The sequence below is a fragment of the Alligator mississippiensis genome, chromosome 5 (assembly GCF_030867095.1).
Source record: "Alligator mississippiensis isolate rAllMis1 chromosome 5, rAllMis1, whole genome shotgun sequence".
NCBI lineage: Eukaryota > Metazoa > Chordata > Crocodylia > Alligatoridae > Alligator > Alligator mississippiensis.
Window position 1 is genome coordinate 59,701,962 of NC_081828.1, and position 13,266 is coordinate 59,715,227.

At 37.1% G+C, this 13,266-nt stretch overlaps 1 protein-coding gene across 2 annotated transcripts in view; it reads right to left on the minus strand.

Moving 5' to 3' along the window:
- Window positions 1-13,266, minus strand: part of BRINP3 (BMP/retinoic acid inducible neural specific 3) — a 345,467-nt gene that overhangs the window by 130,421 nt on the left and 201,780 nt on the right. For both annotated transcript variants that reach the window (XM_019500320.2, XM_019500321.2), the window contains exon 4: window positions 8,862-9,052. In XM_019500320.2, coding sequence (XP_019355865.1) covers window positions 8,862-9,052 — 191 coding nt within the window. The remainder of the gene's footprint in view (window positions 1-8,861; window positions 9,053-13,266) is intronic.

Sequence of the window (13,266 nt, forward strand, 5' to 3'; positions counted from 1 at the left end):
ATTTATCAAACACAACAGGATATACACGATCATATAAATGTATATGCAAATTTGATACAGCCATCAAGCTTCTGGCAAGTTGCCAATGAGGTCCCTTAGGCTGCAAATTGTTGAATTAGAATCTAAATCTAACATGTGATACTAAAATACATAATTAAAATAATACCAAAATAATGTAGGTACCAAAGTATTTTCAAATAAAGTAAACATTGATACAGGCTTTGTGTAACATCCTTAAATGTCTGACCTCCAGTTTGAAAACAGTATCAAGAATGCTATGGCTTGATGTTTTATTTCTTTTTTCCCCACTTATATCATGGCATATTGACAACACATCCAAGGCAACTTCAAATTTAAGGCAACCCACCCAATAATTAGATTCTATTAATTGAAAATAATAAATTTCCTATAATTTTCAATGTGTAGAATCTAATTAGTGGAAGGTCATCTTAAATTTGTCCCTCTACTGCTGTGGTAAGAAAGTAGTGGTATAGGGGGAGGGGTCAGACCTCTGCCCCATGCTTTCCTGCCTGCCACACACCCTTGTACAACCCATACTTGTGCCTGTCCTCCAATGCAACCTGCTCCACACCCCTTGTCCCTCATGCCCATGCCTCCCCACTTCCTCCTTTCCTGTTCCATGCCAACTTATCTTCTACTGCAGCTCTGCTCCCCCAAGGCACTCAGCCTCAGCCTAGGCTGGCCAGGGAGAAATGGAGGCAGCTCCTATCCCATCTGGGTGTGGGATGGAGAAAGTAAGGGGAGGTTCAGGAAAGCTGGGTGGAGGAAGGGGATGGAGGGCAAGGGGTGGATGGTAGGGGGGACAGCTGTAGGTTCTGCTCCTTCCCATAGTTACATAGATTCATGGATGTTAGGCTTAGAAGGCACCTAGTAGATCATCAAGTCCAACCCCCTGCCATGGGCAGGAATGAGTTCTTTGGTCACATGACCCAAACCAGGTGTCTATCCAATCTCCTTTTAAACACCTCCAAGAAAACGGACAGCACCACCTCCCTTGGAAGTTTATTTTACATTTTTGCAACCCTCACTGTAAAAAACTTTTTCCTGATGTCCAATCTGAATTTGCTCTCTTCCAGTTTGTGGCCATTATTTCTAGTTACCTTGACAGGCACCCTGGTAAATGTTATATCCCCTATTTCTTGCTGCCCCCTCCCCCGCCCCGATAGGTTTGTAGGCAGCCACGAGATCACCTCTTAGCCTCCTCTTAAATGCCTCCAGTTTTTCTGTAAGCCTTTAACCAGACAAGTGGCCCTCCTCTGAACCCTCTCCAGGCCATCCACATCCCTCCTGAAGTGCAGAACCCAAAACTGGACACAGTACTCCAGCTGCGGCCTGACCAATGCTGCATAGAGGGAAAGTATCACCTCCCTAGACCTGTTTGTGATGCACCTACTTATACAAGAAAAGGTGCAGTTAGCTTTACTTATTACATCATCACTCTGTTGACTCATGTTCATTTTGGAGTTGACTATGACTCCAAGCTCCCTTTCTGCAGTTGTGCTACTTAGAATGGTACCTCCCAGGCTGTAGGAGTGTTGGTTATTCTTCCTCCCCAGGTGCAACACATGACACTTATCCTTGTTAAACTGCATCCTATTCTGTTCAGCCCATTTTCCTTCCAAATGAGACATTCTGGCCCAGGGTAGGTAGTGGTTCAGCTCTGGCTTTAGCTCTGAGCCTGTGGCCAAAATTAGAGCTGAGCTGCCACCTGCCCTAGGCTCATACTCAAATCCCAAACTAGCTTTTTTTCCCCGTGTTGATTGGGGGGAAGTGGGGAAGAGAGGGCTTGTCTCAGTTTCAAGTAAAAACAACACTGTCAATTTTTAATGGCATGGCCATTGACAATTCTGCACATATTGTATTCCTGGCTAATTATATCACAGTTAACAAACCTGATTACATTCATCAAATATGCTGGCATCAATCCTTTCCTTGTGCTGTACATTTGCATACTGGAGAAATCACAGTTTTGATTTGAAATAACAGTATTTGTCCCTAGCAAATTAAAAATAAATCATGAATATGCCTTAAAGGATTTTTTTCCTTCCTCCTGATGACGTACATTAGGGTCAGGATAGAAAAGCTGATAAATTAGCTTTCTAACTCATCATAATTCTATCCTCCTCCTCCAGTTCAATAAATTAAAACATCAGGGCTGGACAGAAAATGATTTTGGTTATGACTTATTAGAATGATTTTCTTGTTGAGGATGTACAAAATGACATAAACTGATCAGGTGTTAATTGTTTTAAGTGGAATGGATATCACTTTAGGCAGTTATTTGGAGGGTGAAGAATACTTCATTAACACATTCTGTTTTCTATAGGTAAACTGAATGAATTTTCTTAAACTGAGAAAAACAAAAACAGATATATATTGAGACTTTTAAAGAGGAATAATCTGAGCATAAAACTTCTGAGTTATAATTTTTAGACTCTTGTTGACTGGTTTTATAGCTTTTGCTCAAGTGACTTAGGGCATGATTATACTGCCTCCAACCATACTAGGGAGAACTGCCAACAAAAGATACATCACCCACTTATTCCTACTCTGTGTGCACTAACAGTCAAAGAATATAATATACCCACTGTTAGAGCAGTGCTGGGTATATGTTAATAAACACACCTAAGACCCATGAAGTCTTGGCCATATACCAAAGAGATTAGCTATATATATTTGTTGTAACAAATAACACACTGCTCTTGCTATTCTTCCTGCTTAACATGCACCTAAAAATTGTTACTTCTCTCTCTCTCTCTCTCTCTCTCTCTCTCTGTGTATATATATATATATATATATATATATATATATATATATATATATATATAACATATATTGAACTGGAGGAGGAGGATAGAATTATGATGAATTAGAATGCTAATTTATCAGCTTTTCTGTCCTGATCCTAATGTATGTCATCAGGAGGAGGGAGAAAAATCTTTCAAGTCTTATTTAAGCATGTAACAATTGTAGATATGTATACATACAAATTGTGTATGTATGAATACACACACACACTTGTATGTATACATATCTACAATTATTAGGTGAACATTAGGCAGGAAGAATAAGAAAAGCATGTTTTCAGGGTTGTACATTAAGGATATACAGCTGTGGTGTAAACATGTTTTTAATGGTTTCATCTTCTCTTCCTCCTCTGTAAACTATAAACATCTTAGGGAATTGGCAGGAGGGTAACCTCTCACTTTGGCCAATTAAGCGGAACAGTAAGGGAGAACTTCTTTTTTACTACAAACATCAGGACCTGTGTGGTTTTTATAAGGTGGACCAGAACCATAGTCATTGAAGAATTTTTGTGTGTATATTTCATTTTTTTTTTAATCTTCACCTCTTAAAGGACCAAGCATGGCAATAATTATTATAGGTCTGTTGTTCTTGTGATTCTGTGTTTAATGTTCAGTAGCACCTCCTAATATTCCAGCTGCATCTCAGGACAATCATAGAAGATAAAATCTTTGCACCAAAGTGCTGATACTTTAAATGGCAGATTAGACAGGCAAGAGAGGATGTAATAAGGGTAATTAAGAAGAATATAGGATAAGTAGCTATGGAACAATATGGGGCCATTTGATTTAGGAATAAACACATTCTAATGGGCTTTGAATGACTTTTTTTACACTCATTTTTACATGAGCAGAGAGAAATAGCTGTTAGTCTGAAGTCAACAAGAAAGCAGGGTAGATCTACACCTTGTGTACTAACTAAATCAGAGGTGTATGTGACAGTTCTGGAAGAGGGAGAGATTTAAGGAAGCATCTGAAAAGGTGAGGATAGAGGAATAATTATCAGATTTTTCACTACAGTTTTGACTCTTGGTAGGGTAAATTAGCCTGGGTGGAGCTCCATGCTAACAAGTTTAAACCACTTCCAGATGTCTCTAGACAAAGCTTGACTGTACAACAATAATTCTAAGTTAGCTACAGCTGCATTACTTATGTTATTGAATAAAATATTCATACTTCAGTAAATTAAGCTGAAAATGTATGTACATTTTATCTATATGCATAAAATACAATTTCAAAGGCTCATAACTCAAGTCAAATCAAAAATAAATTTTACCAGAACCCCCAAGAAGCCCTTATCCTTAGTAGTATTTGTTACCATGCTGAATAGCAACTTTTTAGCGCTCAACCAGTTTGGTGGTAGAGATGTTCCAAAAAAAGCTTTCAATTATAGCTATCTGGGGGGTGGGGGGAATGTCAAAATAGTATTAAGCAGAACCTTCTATTTTCAGAAAAACAGTTTTATCAATTAAAGAAAGAAAACATTTAAAGTTCTGAGATAAAATGTTTTGAAAATGCTCACATTTTCAATTCCATTTTTTCTAAATGAAGTTTTAATCTTTCATTTCAAAATGTACCTTTTTACGCAAAATGTATAAAAATGGTTGAGACTGAAGCAGCATGTTTTTAAAACCTTTGTTTAATAATGGAATTAAAATGCTGAATTCTCATCCTGTTTTTGAATGAAAAAAAATATTCATTTTTCCTGACATGCAAAATCTTCCATTTTAAGCCCCACCTTTTCTTTTTTTTTCTTTTTTAAGAACAGCGCTACCACTGAAAGTATAATTTTCCGAATGTTATAAACAACCAAAAACAGGGTATTAGTAAGAAATCTGGTATGCAACCTTAAAATTATTTCTGGAGATCTGTTAAGAATATTTAATATGGGTTTTACAGGCCTAATACGAATACAGACAATTTATTAGACTTTTCAGTGACACTATTTTTAAAATATAACAAGTTATTTGTAGTTCCCAAACCTAATATGTAACACACTAGAAAATGAAAACATTGAAAAGCAGAAATAAAACTTACATGTCTATTTTTATTGATGAAGAAGAACAAAGCAATGGAAAGTGAACTGTACTTTTAAAATGTTCCAAGTTTCAATTTAATGAGAGGCATTCATAATATGTAAGGAAGATGTAACTATATATACACACAAGGGCTATCCTGAGAGGAAGTATTTAATGTTAAATCTCAAAGGCAAATATATATATATATCTCCAATTAAATTTGCATACAGTCATAAAAATTAGATATAATGCTGAAAAATTGTCCTTATTTGCTATGTTTCTAATTTATCAAGATGTGTGTAGTCCAGTTCAGGTAACTGAGTAACCAGGTAAGAATGTGAGGTAACATGTAATGAAGTGAGTGGAGGCAGAGAAAGTTTGAAAAAATGACACCCTCCTTAAAAAATAAAAAAAGATAAAGTACATAAAAAAGAATCCTGCCACCACAGAAAGTGGATTAAAAAAAAAATTAAAAATCCATCAAAACAAAAAACCAAAAATCTTCATCTAAAGAGAAAAAAACTTCATGATTTCTATGCCAACCTCCTGTTTTTCTAAGAGTCAAACTTAACTTTTTTAGTACTTGTATTTGGCAATACTGAATTATTCTGCATGTTTAAATATTGACAAATTAATCATGCAACAGGCACTCCATCACTGACCTCAGACTAGCAGGTCCTAAACAACAGAACTTTAAAACCCAACTGAAATGTGATATTTCAAAACCATGCATGAACGACACATGCCTCCAGAGGCTGGGGCAGGGCACAGCAACTGCCTGCAGGTGGCGGCAGTGGCAGGGGCATCATGGCAGCAAGTGGGGAGCTCCCGCAGGTGGCTGCTGCAGTGTCAGTGGTGAGGGGGGGTGAGTGCTGACCAGCAGTTGATGGCCACCTGCAGATGCCACCAGTGGCAAGGGCGGGTGGTGAGCAGCGACCGCCTGCAGGCACCACTGGTACCATCGGCAGAGCTTCTTTCAGGGGGTGTATGTGCACCCACATCGCCAATGAAACAATGACTCATCCACAGATTGTGGTAATTATTGTCTAAAAAGAGATTCTGGCTTATCTCATTACCTGTACTAGCTTTTTATAACCGTTATGTCCCTAAGTGGTTAATTGTGTGTTTATCCCTCTTCTCAGCAGCATATCCATCCCTTATCTTTTCCTTCTTCCTCCCTATTCTTGTATTTAAATTACTTTATTCCCTTCTATTTGGTAAACCCTGGTCTCTGCAATTCTATTCATAGGGTCTGAAAAAAGAGGCAGTACCCTATGCAAGCTTATGCATTTCTGAACAAGTCAGTATTCTGCCCTGCCTATAGCCTGACTTCAAAGTAACATAGCTAAACTGACTCTCATTATAAGGGAGTAAATTATAATTTTAATCTATACCCACAATTCCACTTATATTTTTAGCTTTAACTGGTCTGAACATTATGTTAACATGTATTTCCCCTGAATTTGTCTTACATGCATTTGCTTAAAGAAACTGGAACAAGCAATCATATATCATAGTAATTTTTAAAAGCTATGTGATGTTTGTTGGACAAACTTAAAGCTGAAATGGGGAACATCTGGCATATTTTTCAAAACTATGGTATTGGGATACCCAATTTGTATTACATTTACTGTGAATTATAAGTCTGTAGAGATGAAAATACTTTAATTTTTCAATAATCCAAAATAATTTAAATTATTGACATTACATTACATTATATATTAAAATAAAAATTATACACACTTCTAAAAATATGGGGTAATACTTGGTACTATAACTGTGATGGCTTTTCATGAAGGAGTTTGTCTTTCATGTCCTGAGTTTAGTCAAGGGGTCATTTTCTGGTATATGTTCTTTGGAAGATAGACACACAAGGCTGCCATACAATCATTGGGGAAGGCAGAATTGTGGCCCGAGGAGAGTGCTGTAACTCAGAAAGGCATCCAGGACTGTCTGGTTTATGCCTAGGGTAATTCTAATCTCTGAAGCAGCCTAGTGTTAGAAAGGCAGAACTCTAATTAATGTTCCTATATTGAAAAAAAGCAAACAGATGCTATATTGTGAAAAAGTGTGGGGGGGGAGGAGAGTGGGGCAGGGGAGAAAGGGATTTGGGGAAACCAAGCAAATTGTATTGCTTTCCTTGTTTTGCATTCCAAGTTTCAATCATCACAAAGGTTTTCTGCTGAATAAAAATGCTCTGAAAATAGAAATCTGTTATGCAAATGCTAACAAACTGTCTATCATAGAGAAAGCATAACTTGGAAGGTTTTATACATCAACATTGCCACATGAGACAGAGCAACCATTTTCTACAGGCCTGCTATAAGTCAATTGTCCAAATCTGATAAGTTGATGGACTATAGTTGGTAATTGTATCCATCTCATGAATGAAGAGTGGGTGAAATGGAAACGAAGTCATTTTTAGCAGTTTATTAAAAGCTTTGGACAAATAGAACAGCTACTGCCCAAATAATTTTACCAGCATTTCAATGAGGCTTTTTTTTAAATCAAATAACAGATTATTTGGTTAGTTAGTTTGTACTCTGTAATAAATTCTCTTTAAAAACAAACCAAACTGCTTCTATTGATGCTGATTTCTACTGTGAATGATCTTAATGTGAAAGGAAAGCCTCTCATACTAACCTTCATTCTCATGAGAAAACTTTATGACAGGGGTAATCTTCCAGGTTCATACCTGAAAGATCTTCTCCTGGAAGGGGCGTGTTTCTCCCAAGAGAAATGGAACAGATTCCTGTACACCTCTCATCTCTACTGAGAGAACAACGAGTCTCTTGGTAGAAATGTATATGGTCTAAGATAGCTGGAAAGCAGAAAATAGTACTTAAGACCATGTTTGTATAGATAACTTAATGGGCTTTACATGGTTTAAAACTCCTTGCACTGTTGTGATCATGTGGCTTCCAAAACTTGGGAGCCATAAATTCACTTTAGTGGAATTCAGAGGTACTGTAGATCTAACTAGCCAAGGTGAATATGACTGGTCTACTCACAGTCTGGGAAGAAGAATGTATGGAGCCACTTGGCATGTTTCATAATAGTGTAGTAAATTATTGTAATGGGCATGCCCTAAAGGCTGCAAAGGCCACTGAAACCAAAGGATTCTGAATTGTATCCTATGTAAAAGCTTTATAAGAAAAGCATCTTCTAGAGGTCCTCGCCCCTACCTTGGGCAAATTCAAGAGGATGTTGGACGATCACCTGTCTGGGGTCTTGTGAACCCAGCATTCATTCCTGCCTATGGCAAGGGGTCAGGCTAGATGATCTGTTCAGGTCCCTCCTGACCCCAGCTACTATGAAACTATGAAACTATTGCACCATAGAATTTGTTTTGTTTCTGTGTCTGGATTGTCTTTTGTCTTGAGAGGCCATTTCTGCTAACTAGTCTCAAAATAGATAGCTCTTCAGATACATAGTTATTGCATCACACAACATATACACATCTACCTCTACTAACCTGGTATGTCCCAATGAAGAAAAAAAAAACTATCGCAGATAAATACATAGGCTTTGCATCTGGCAAAGCAGAATAAGGCTCAGGACATGGGATCAAAATTCTTCTAAATGCATGCATAAAAAAAACCCTTTTAAAAATGAATGCCAACATTTGACTGTATCTTCCAAAAAGAAAAAAAATCACTGGGAACTGGGAAGCTGGGAACTGTGTGCCTCTGTCTGAACGATCTCCACATGTTACTTAATAAAGTACACACTTAAAAAAAAAAAAAAGGTGCAATGCTAAATGCTTGCAGTGCTGTTAGCTAACTACCTGTAGAACAGAAATTGTATACTCTGCATCTAGAAATTTGTATGCAATGCTTAAAGCTCACCTTTGAACTAACAGCTGATTTACCATACCCTGTACTTGAAATTATCCATTTGATATGAAAGATTATTTCCTAACAAGCTTGTTTCATCATTAAAATCATAATCCATAAAGGAATGAAGTAATAAATCTGCAACTATGTTTTCAGCTTGACTGTAGAGGGATTTCCCTTACCTTTATGGCAGTAGAAGCTATCTGAATATGATGAAGTCTGCGGAGGGTACTGTCTCTATCAATAAAATAGGATGCTGCCAGCTGGTGAAGAGTTTCTAAAGTCACAGAAGAGCTGTTGGTACTTGGATCACTTCCTTCTGATCTCTTACTCAGCTTCCGCTTGTCCACAAAAATTGTGAGTGATTCCTCCCCTGCATAAATAAATTAAAAAGTCAGTGCATCTTTCACATCTCACATTTAATCAGAAATAGGGTGAAAGTCAATTGTTTTCATTCACTTGTGTGTAAAGTTAGCTTTTGGAGCACTGTGTGGCCTTTGTGGATCTGCCCTTAGGTACCCAACTATCATTTGTGCTTGTGGAAACCTCCATGTGAGTTACATATCTTTGAAAACCCTAAAGATGGTTAAGACCATGTTTGGAGAATGTATTAAGAAGCATAATTTTCAAAAACCCTAAGCACCAAGCATCTTCCACTGAATTCAGTGTGACCTCCTGGGTCCTCAGCACTTGAAAATCACACCACTCATAAAGGTCTCTCAGTACCTATACACATGCAGTGAGGCTGCTCCAACATGTTGTAATTATAGCATGTCACAGCATGGTAATCACTGTGTTCTAGCAGACTTCATTGTCATGTGTATCAGTGTCCCCTCATTGAAAAATGGTGGCAGGGGCACTTTAACTAAAGCTTGTTTGATGAACTTTAAGTAAAGTGTCCACTGCCATTTTTCAGTGCAGGGGCACTGATGCACGTAATGCTCTGGGCGCTTTAATTAGAATGGCTCTTGGACCTATTCTAATGAAAGTGGCCCCTCCCCCCAGCATGTGTATAAATGCCCCTAGATTGAAAATGTAGGCTTGTTAATGTAATACAATTTTTAGTCCTTATTAGAAACCAGTTGAAAATCAGATGCAAAAAACTACTTTCATATTTCTAGTTCTTTAATTTCACAATATGAACCATAAAAATTCAACAGGCCAAGGTGCAGCAATAGAAGCTTAGGTTAGATATTAGTGAAAAATCTCTCTCAGTAGGAGACTAATGAAGCACTGGACCAGGCTACCCAGAGAGGTTGTTAAGACCACCCTTCTCCATCCTTAGAGGTTATAAAGACCAGGGTAGACAAAGCCTTGGCTAGGAGGATATAGTTTGGGATGGTTCTGCTTTGAGCAGGGGGTTGGACTAGATGACCTCTAGAGGTCCCTTCCAACCCTAAATTTCTATAATCCTATGACATTTTCTATGATACTTCCAATGGAGTTACACCAGGCATGAGGTTGCTTTAAATTCTTGAATTTTAAATTCCATAGTATAAATAGTTTCAACAATGCAGAAAGAAGACCTAACATGACTAATAATAATAATAATAATCATAATAATAATAAAATATATTTTCCCTTTTATTAATGTGCCTTTTCCTTGTTGAAAATGTCTGGTAAATCTTAAGAAATGTGTATTCGTGCTACAGATCTCTTTAAGACTGTTAAAAACAAAGCAAACAAAACAACCCCATTTTTATTAAAATGAAAATATTTTTAGAATAATTTTCATAGATTTATTTTCATTTGAACACTACTATATTTATTAGGAATTTTCCATAAATGTTCTATTTCCTTCTTATAGGAAAGAAGTCCAAATTTACTATAAATTTCCCTTTTCAGTCTGTGACTGGTAATTTTGGATTTTTTAAGTTATCTTGTTCCTGAATTCAGCAAGTAATACCAGTTCGGCATAACTTTAGATGACAGATATGTACACAGACTGCAGTTTCCTCATTCCTGGAAGGGAGTCTGTCCCATAATAATTAGACTTGATACTTGTACTAGTTTCATTGCATGTCCATCTGTTATGATGGCATTCTGCCCACTCACAAGATGTTATGCCAGTTTCAAATAGGCATATGTGCCAACAAATATAGCTGTAGAAGGATAATGTGTGGGATGCAAAAAAAGTGACATCAACTCCAAAAGAAGATAATCTTGATAGCAAACAATTCCAAATAAAGAACAATGCTTTGGTGCAAGAGTTCGCATCTCTTGGCGCACGTGCTGGAAACACTGCATACCATGTTTTGAATAATCAACAACCCCTTTTGCCTTCACATTTCATATCTGCATTTGGAGAAAGCTAGCATGGCAATTGATGGTCTTTGCATTGTATTTATGGATGCCAGTGCTGGAAATTCAGTTGAAATCCAAATTCTGAAGCAAAACAACAATGAATTAAAGGGAAGTTTTGTCTGAGTTAATACCACCAAAGTTTAACACTTTTACTTTATCATGAAGCAGTCAACTCTCATCTCAGCTTCCTATTGCTTGGTTTTCCAAGGAGGGTCTTATGATAGAACCTAGCAGAATGCATCCCACGGTATATTTGCTTTGTCCCCGAAGAATGTTTAACAGGATCAGGCCTCAGACTACCTATTGATTCAGAAAATAGTTGTAAAATAGTTTTTGAAAAACTGGTGTGTATTGCTAATTGTAGTTCAACACACTAAGCAACTCAGAAGATGTGACAGCCTAAACTCTGGCATCCTACTGTGCAACTAGACAGGGGTTTACTAAATTTTCTTATACTGGATAATACTTAAACATTATATCATAGCAACTTAGTTGACATAAATGACTGTCAACAAGTATAGGAATATTTGGCACAACACATTTCAAAAAGGTATGAAATCAGTGCATAAATAAAAGAAATTTTCCACTATTCTGTTCCTCGCACTTTTTCATTAGCCTTAGAAAGGTGATTTTTGCTTTACATTGTTGACAACAATGGGTTTTTTCTCCCACTGAAGTCAGCAGCAATGTGCCAATATATACATAAAAGATGGCACTCCCCTTACATTGAGGGAAATTCCTGAATAAAAGGGAAAATCTTCCTTTATTTCCCACAAAATTAGTATTTTTTCTCCCTTCATGAATAATCACTTTCAAAGCCTCCTGACTACTTGGTGATAGTCATATCACTCAAGCTGATTGAATTGCTTCCATCCAAACTGTTTTTCAGCAGGAAACTAGATTTTTGCCAAAACAAGTATTTCTCTTGCACAGAAAACCGTAATTTTTGTTAAAATATTACATCTCAACACTCAATTTCTACAACCCCCCCCCAAAATAAATGGAAAGTGTATTTTTCCAGCAAAAATTTCCATGGGAAAAAAACAGTATTTCAGTTCAGCTCTCAGTTATCACATCATCCCTTTATCACAATCAAGCTCAAGCTCATTCTTGCTTTGTAGACAGCCACTCTGTGAGGGAGGAGGGAAGGGTAATTTTGGCAAGCAGAACTCACCCTGGCAGAACACTGAGCTCAATCCTACCACTGTATGCTCAGTTCCTGCTTCCTGAGAGATGCATTTTGTTTCTGATCCTCTGTAGCTAGGCTGATGAGATGTGAATGTTTTCATTGAATCAAATAAAATAAAATTGCATTTTCCCATGTTAAGCTGAGGTTTGCACCTAGAGTAATATAGTGCCAGGGAATACAAAGTCACCATTTGACAAAGCGCTCTCACAAAATTGATGCCCTATCCCTCACGATAAACTCTGTGTCCCAGATATTTATCTATTTACTGTTACTTACTTGTGGGATTGTCAAGAGATGTAGCATGTTAGGCATTCAGATCGCACTGAATTCCAACATGATTTGGGGCATCTATCTGCCTCAGGCTCCTTGAAAATCAGTCATAATCACATTTACATTACCGTAATGTTCATTTATATATATCACAGTAATGCCTCGAGGCCTCTACCAGGTTGGAGCTTCAGTATTGTAAGTGCTGGAAAACATGCTAGGAACTGTTTTTGCTTGCTGCTTTAAATCTATGATTATCATACTGGTATGATGCTACAATTTTCCATTTGAACAATTTTTAAATGCATTTGTTAGCAATGAAGACTTCTCCTAAAAACTTTGGAATTGATTCTCATTAATGATAAGATCTTTTCTTTTACATTGCTGTAGCAGACAAAGTACAGCTTAGATTAAATATTCACACCATTTTAAGGCCCTTTTACAGAAAGAAAGTGATGTAAATGAGAATCAGGCCCTTTACATTTTTAAATATCTGCAATGCTGGTCTCAAAGCACCTTCCACAATAAGGTCTTAGTTCATAACTTGTGTTTCTCAACCACCACAGTAGTACAAATAATAAATCATAATAGTTGCAATAAGGTACATTTCAAGGTAAAACATTTATTCTTAAGGTTTTTATGAGTCCTGGAAATGATTAATCTCTGTCAGGACTGATTTAGCTCGTCAGGAATGGGGTACCGTACAGCAAAATCATGGATATGCTCAATTTTCTGTATAGCTGGGTTCCAGAACTGTACAAAGAAGGTTCCCATGCATAGCATATCTTTGCAGAGTGTGTAAGTGAATTATATATAATTTATAAGAG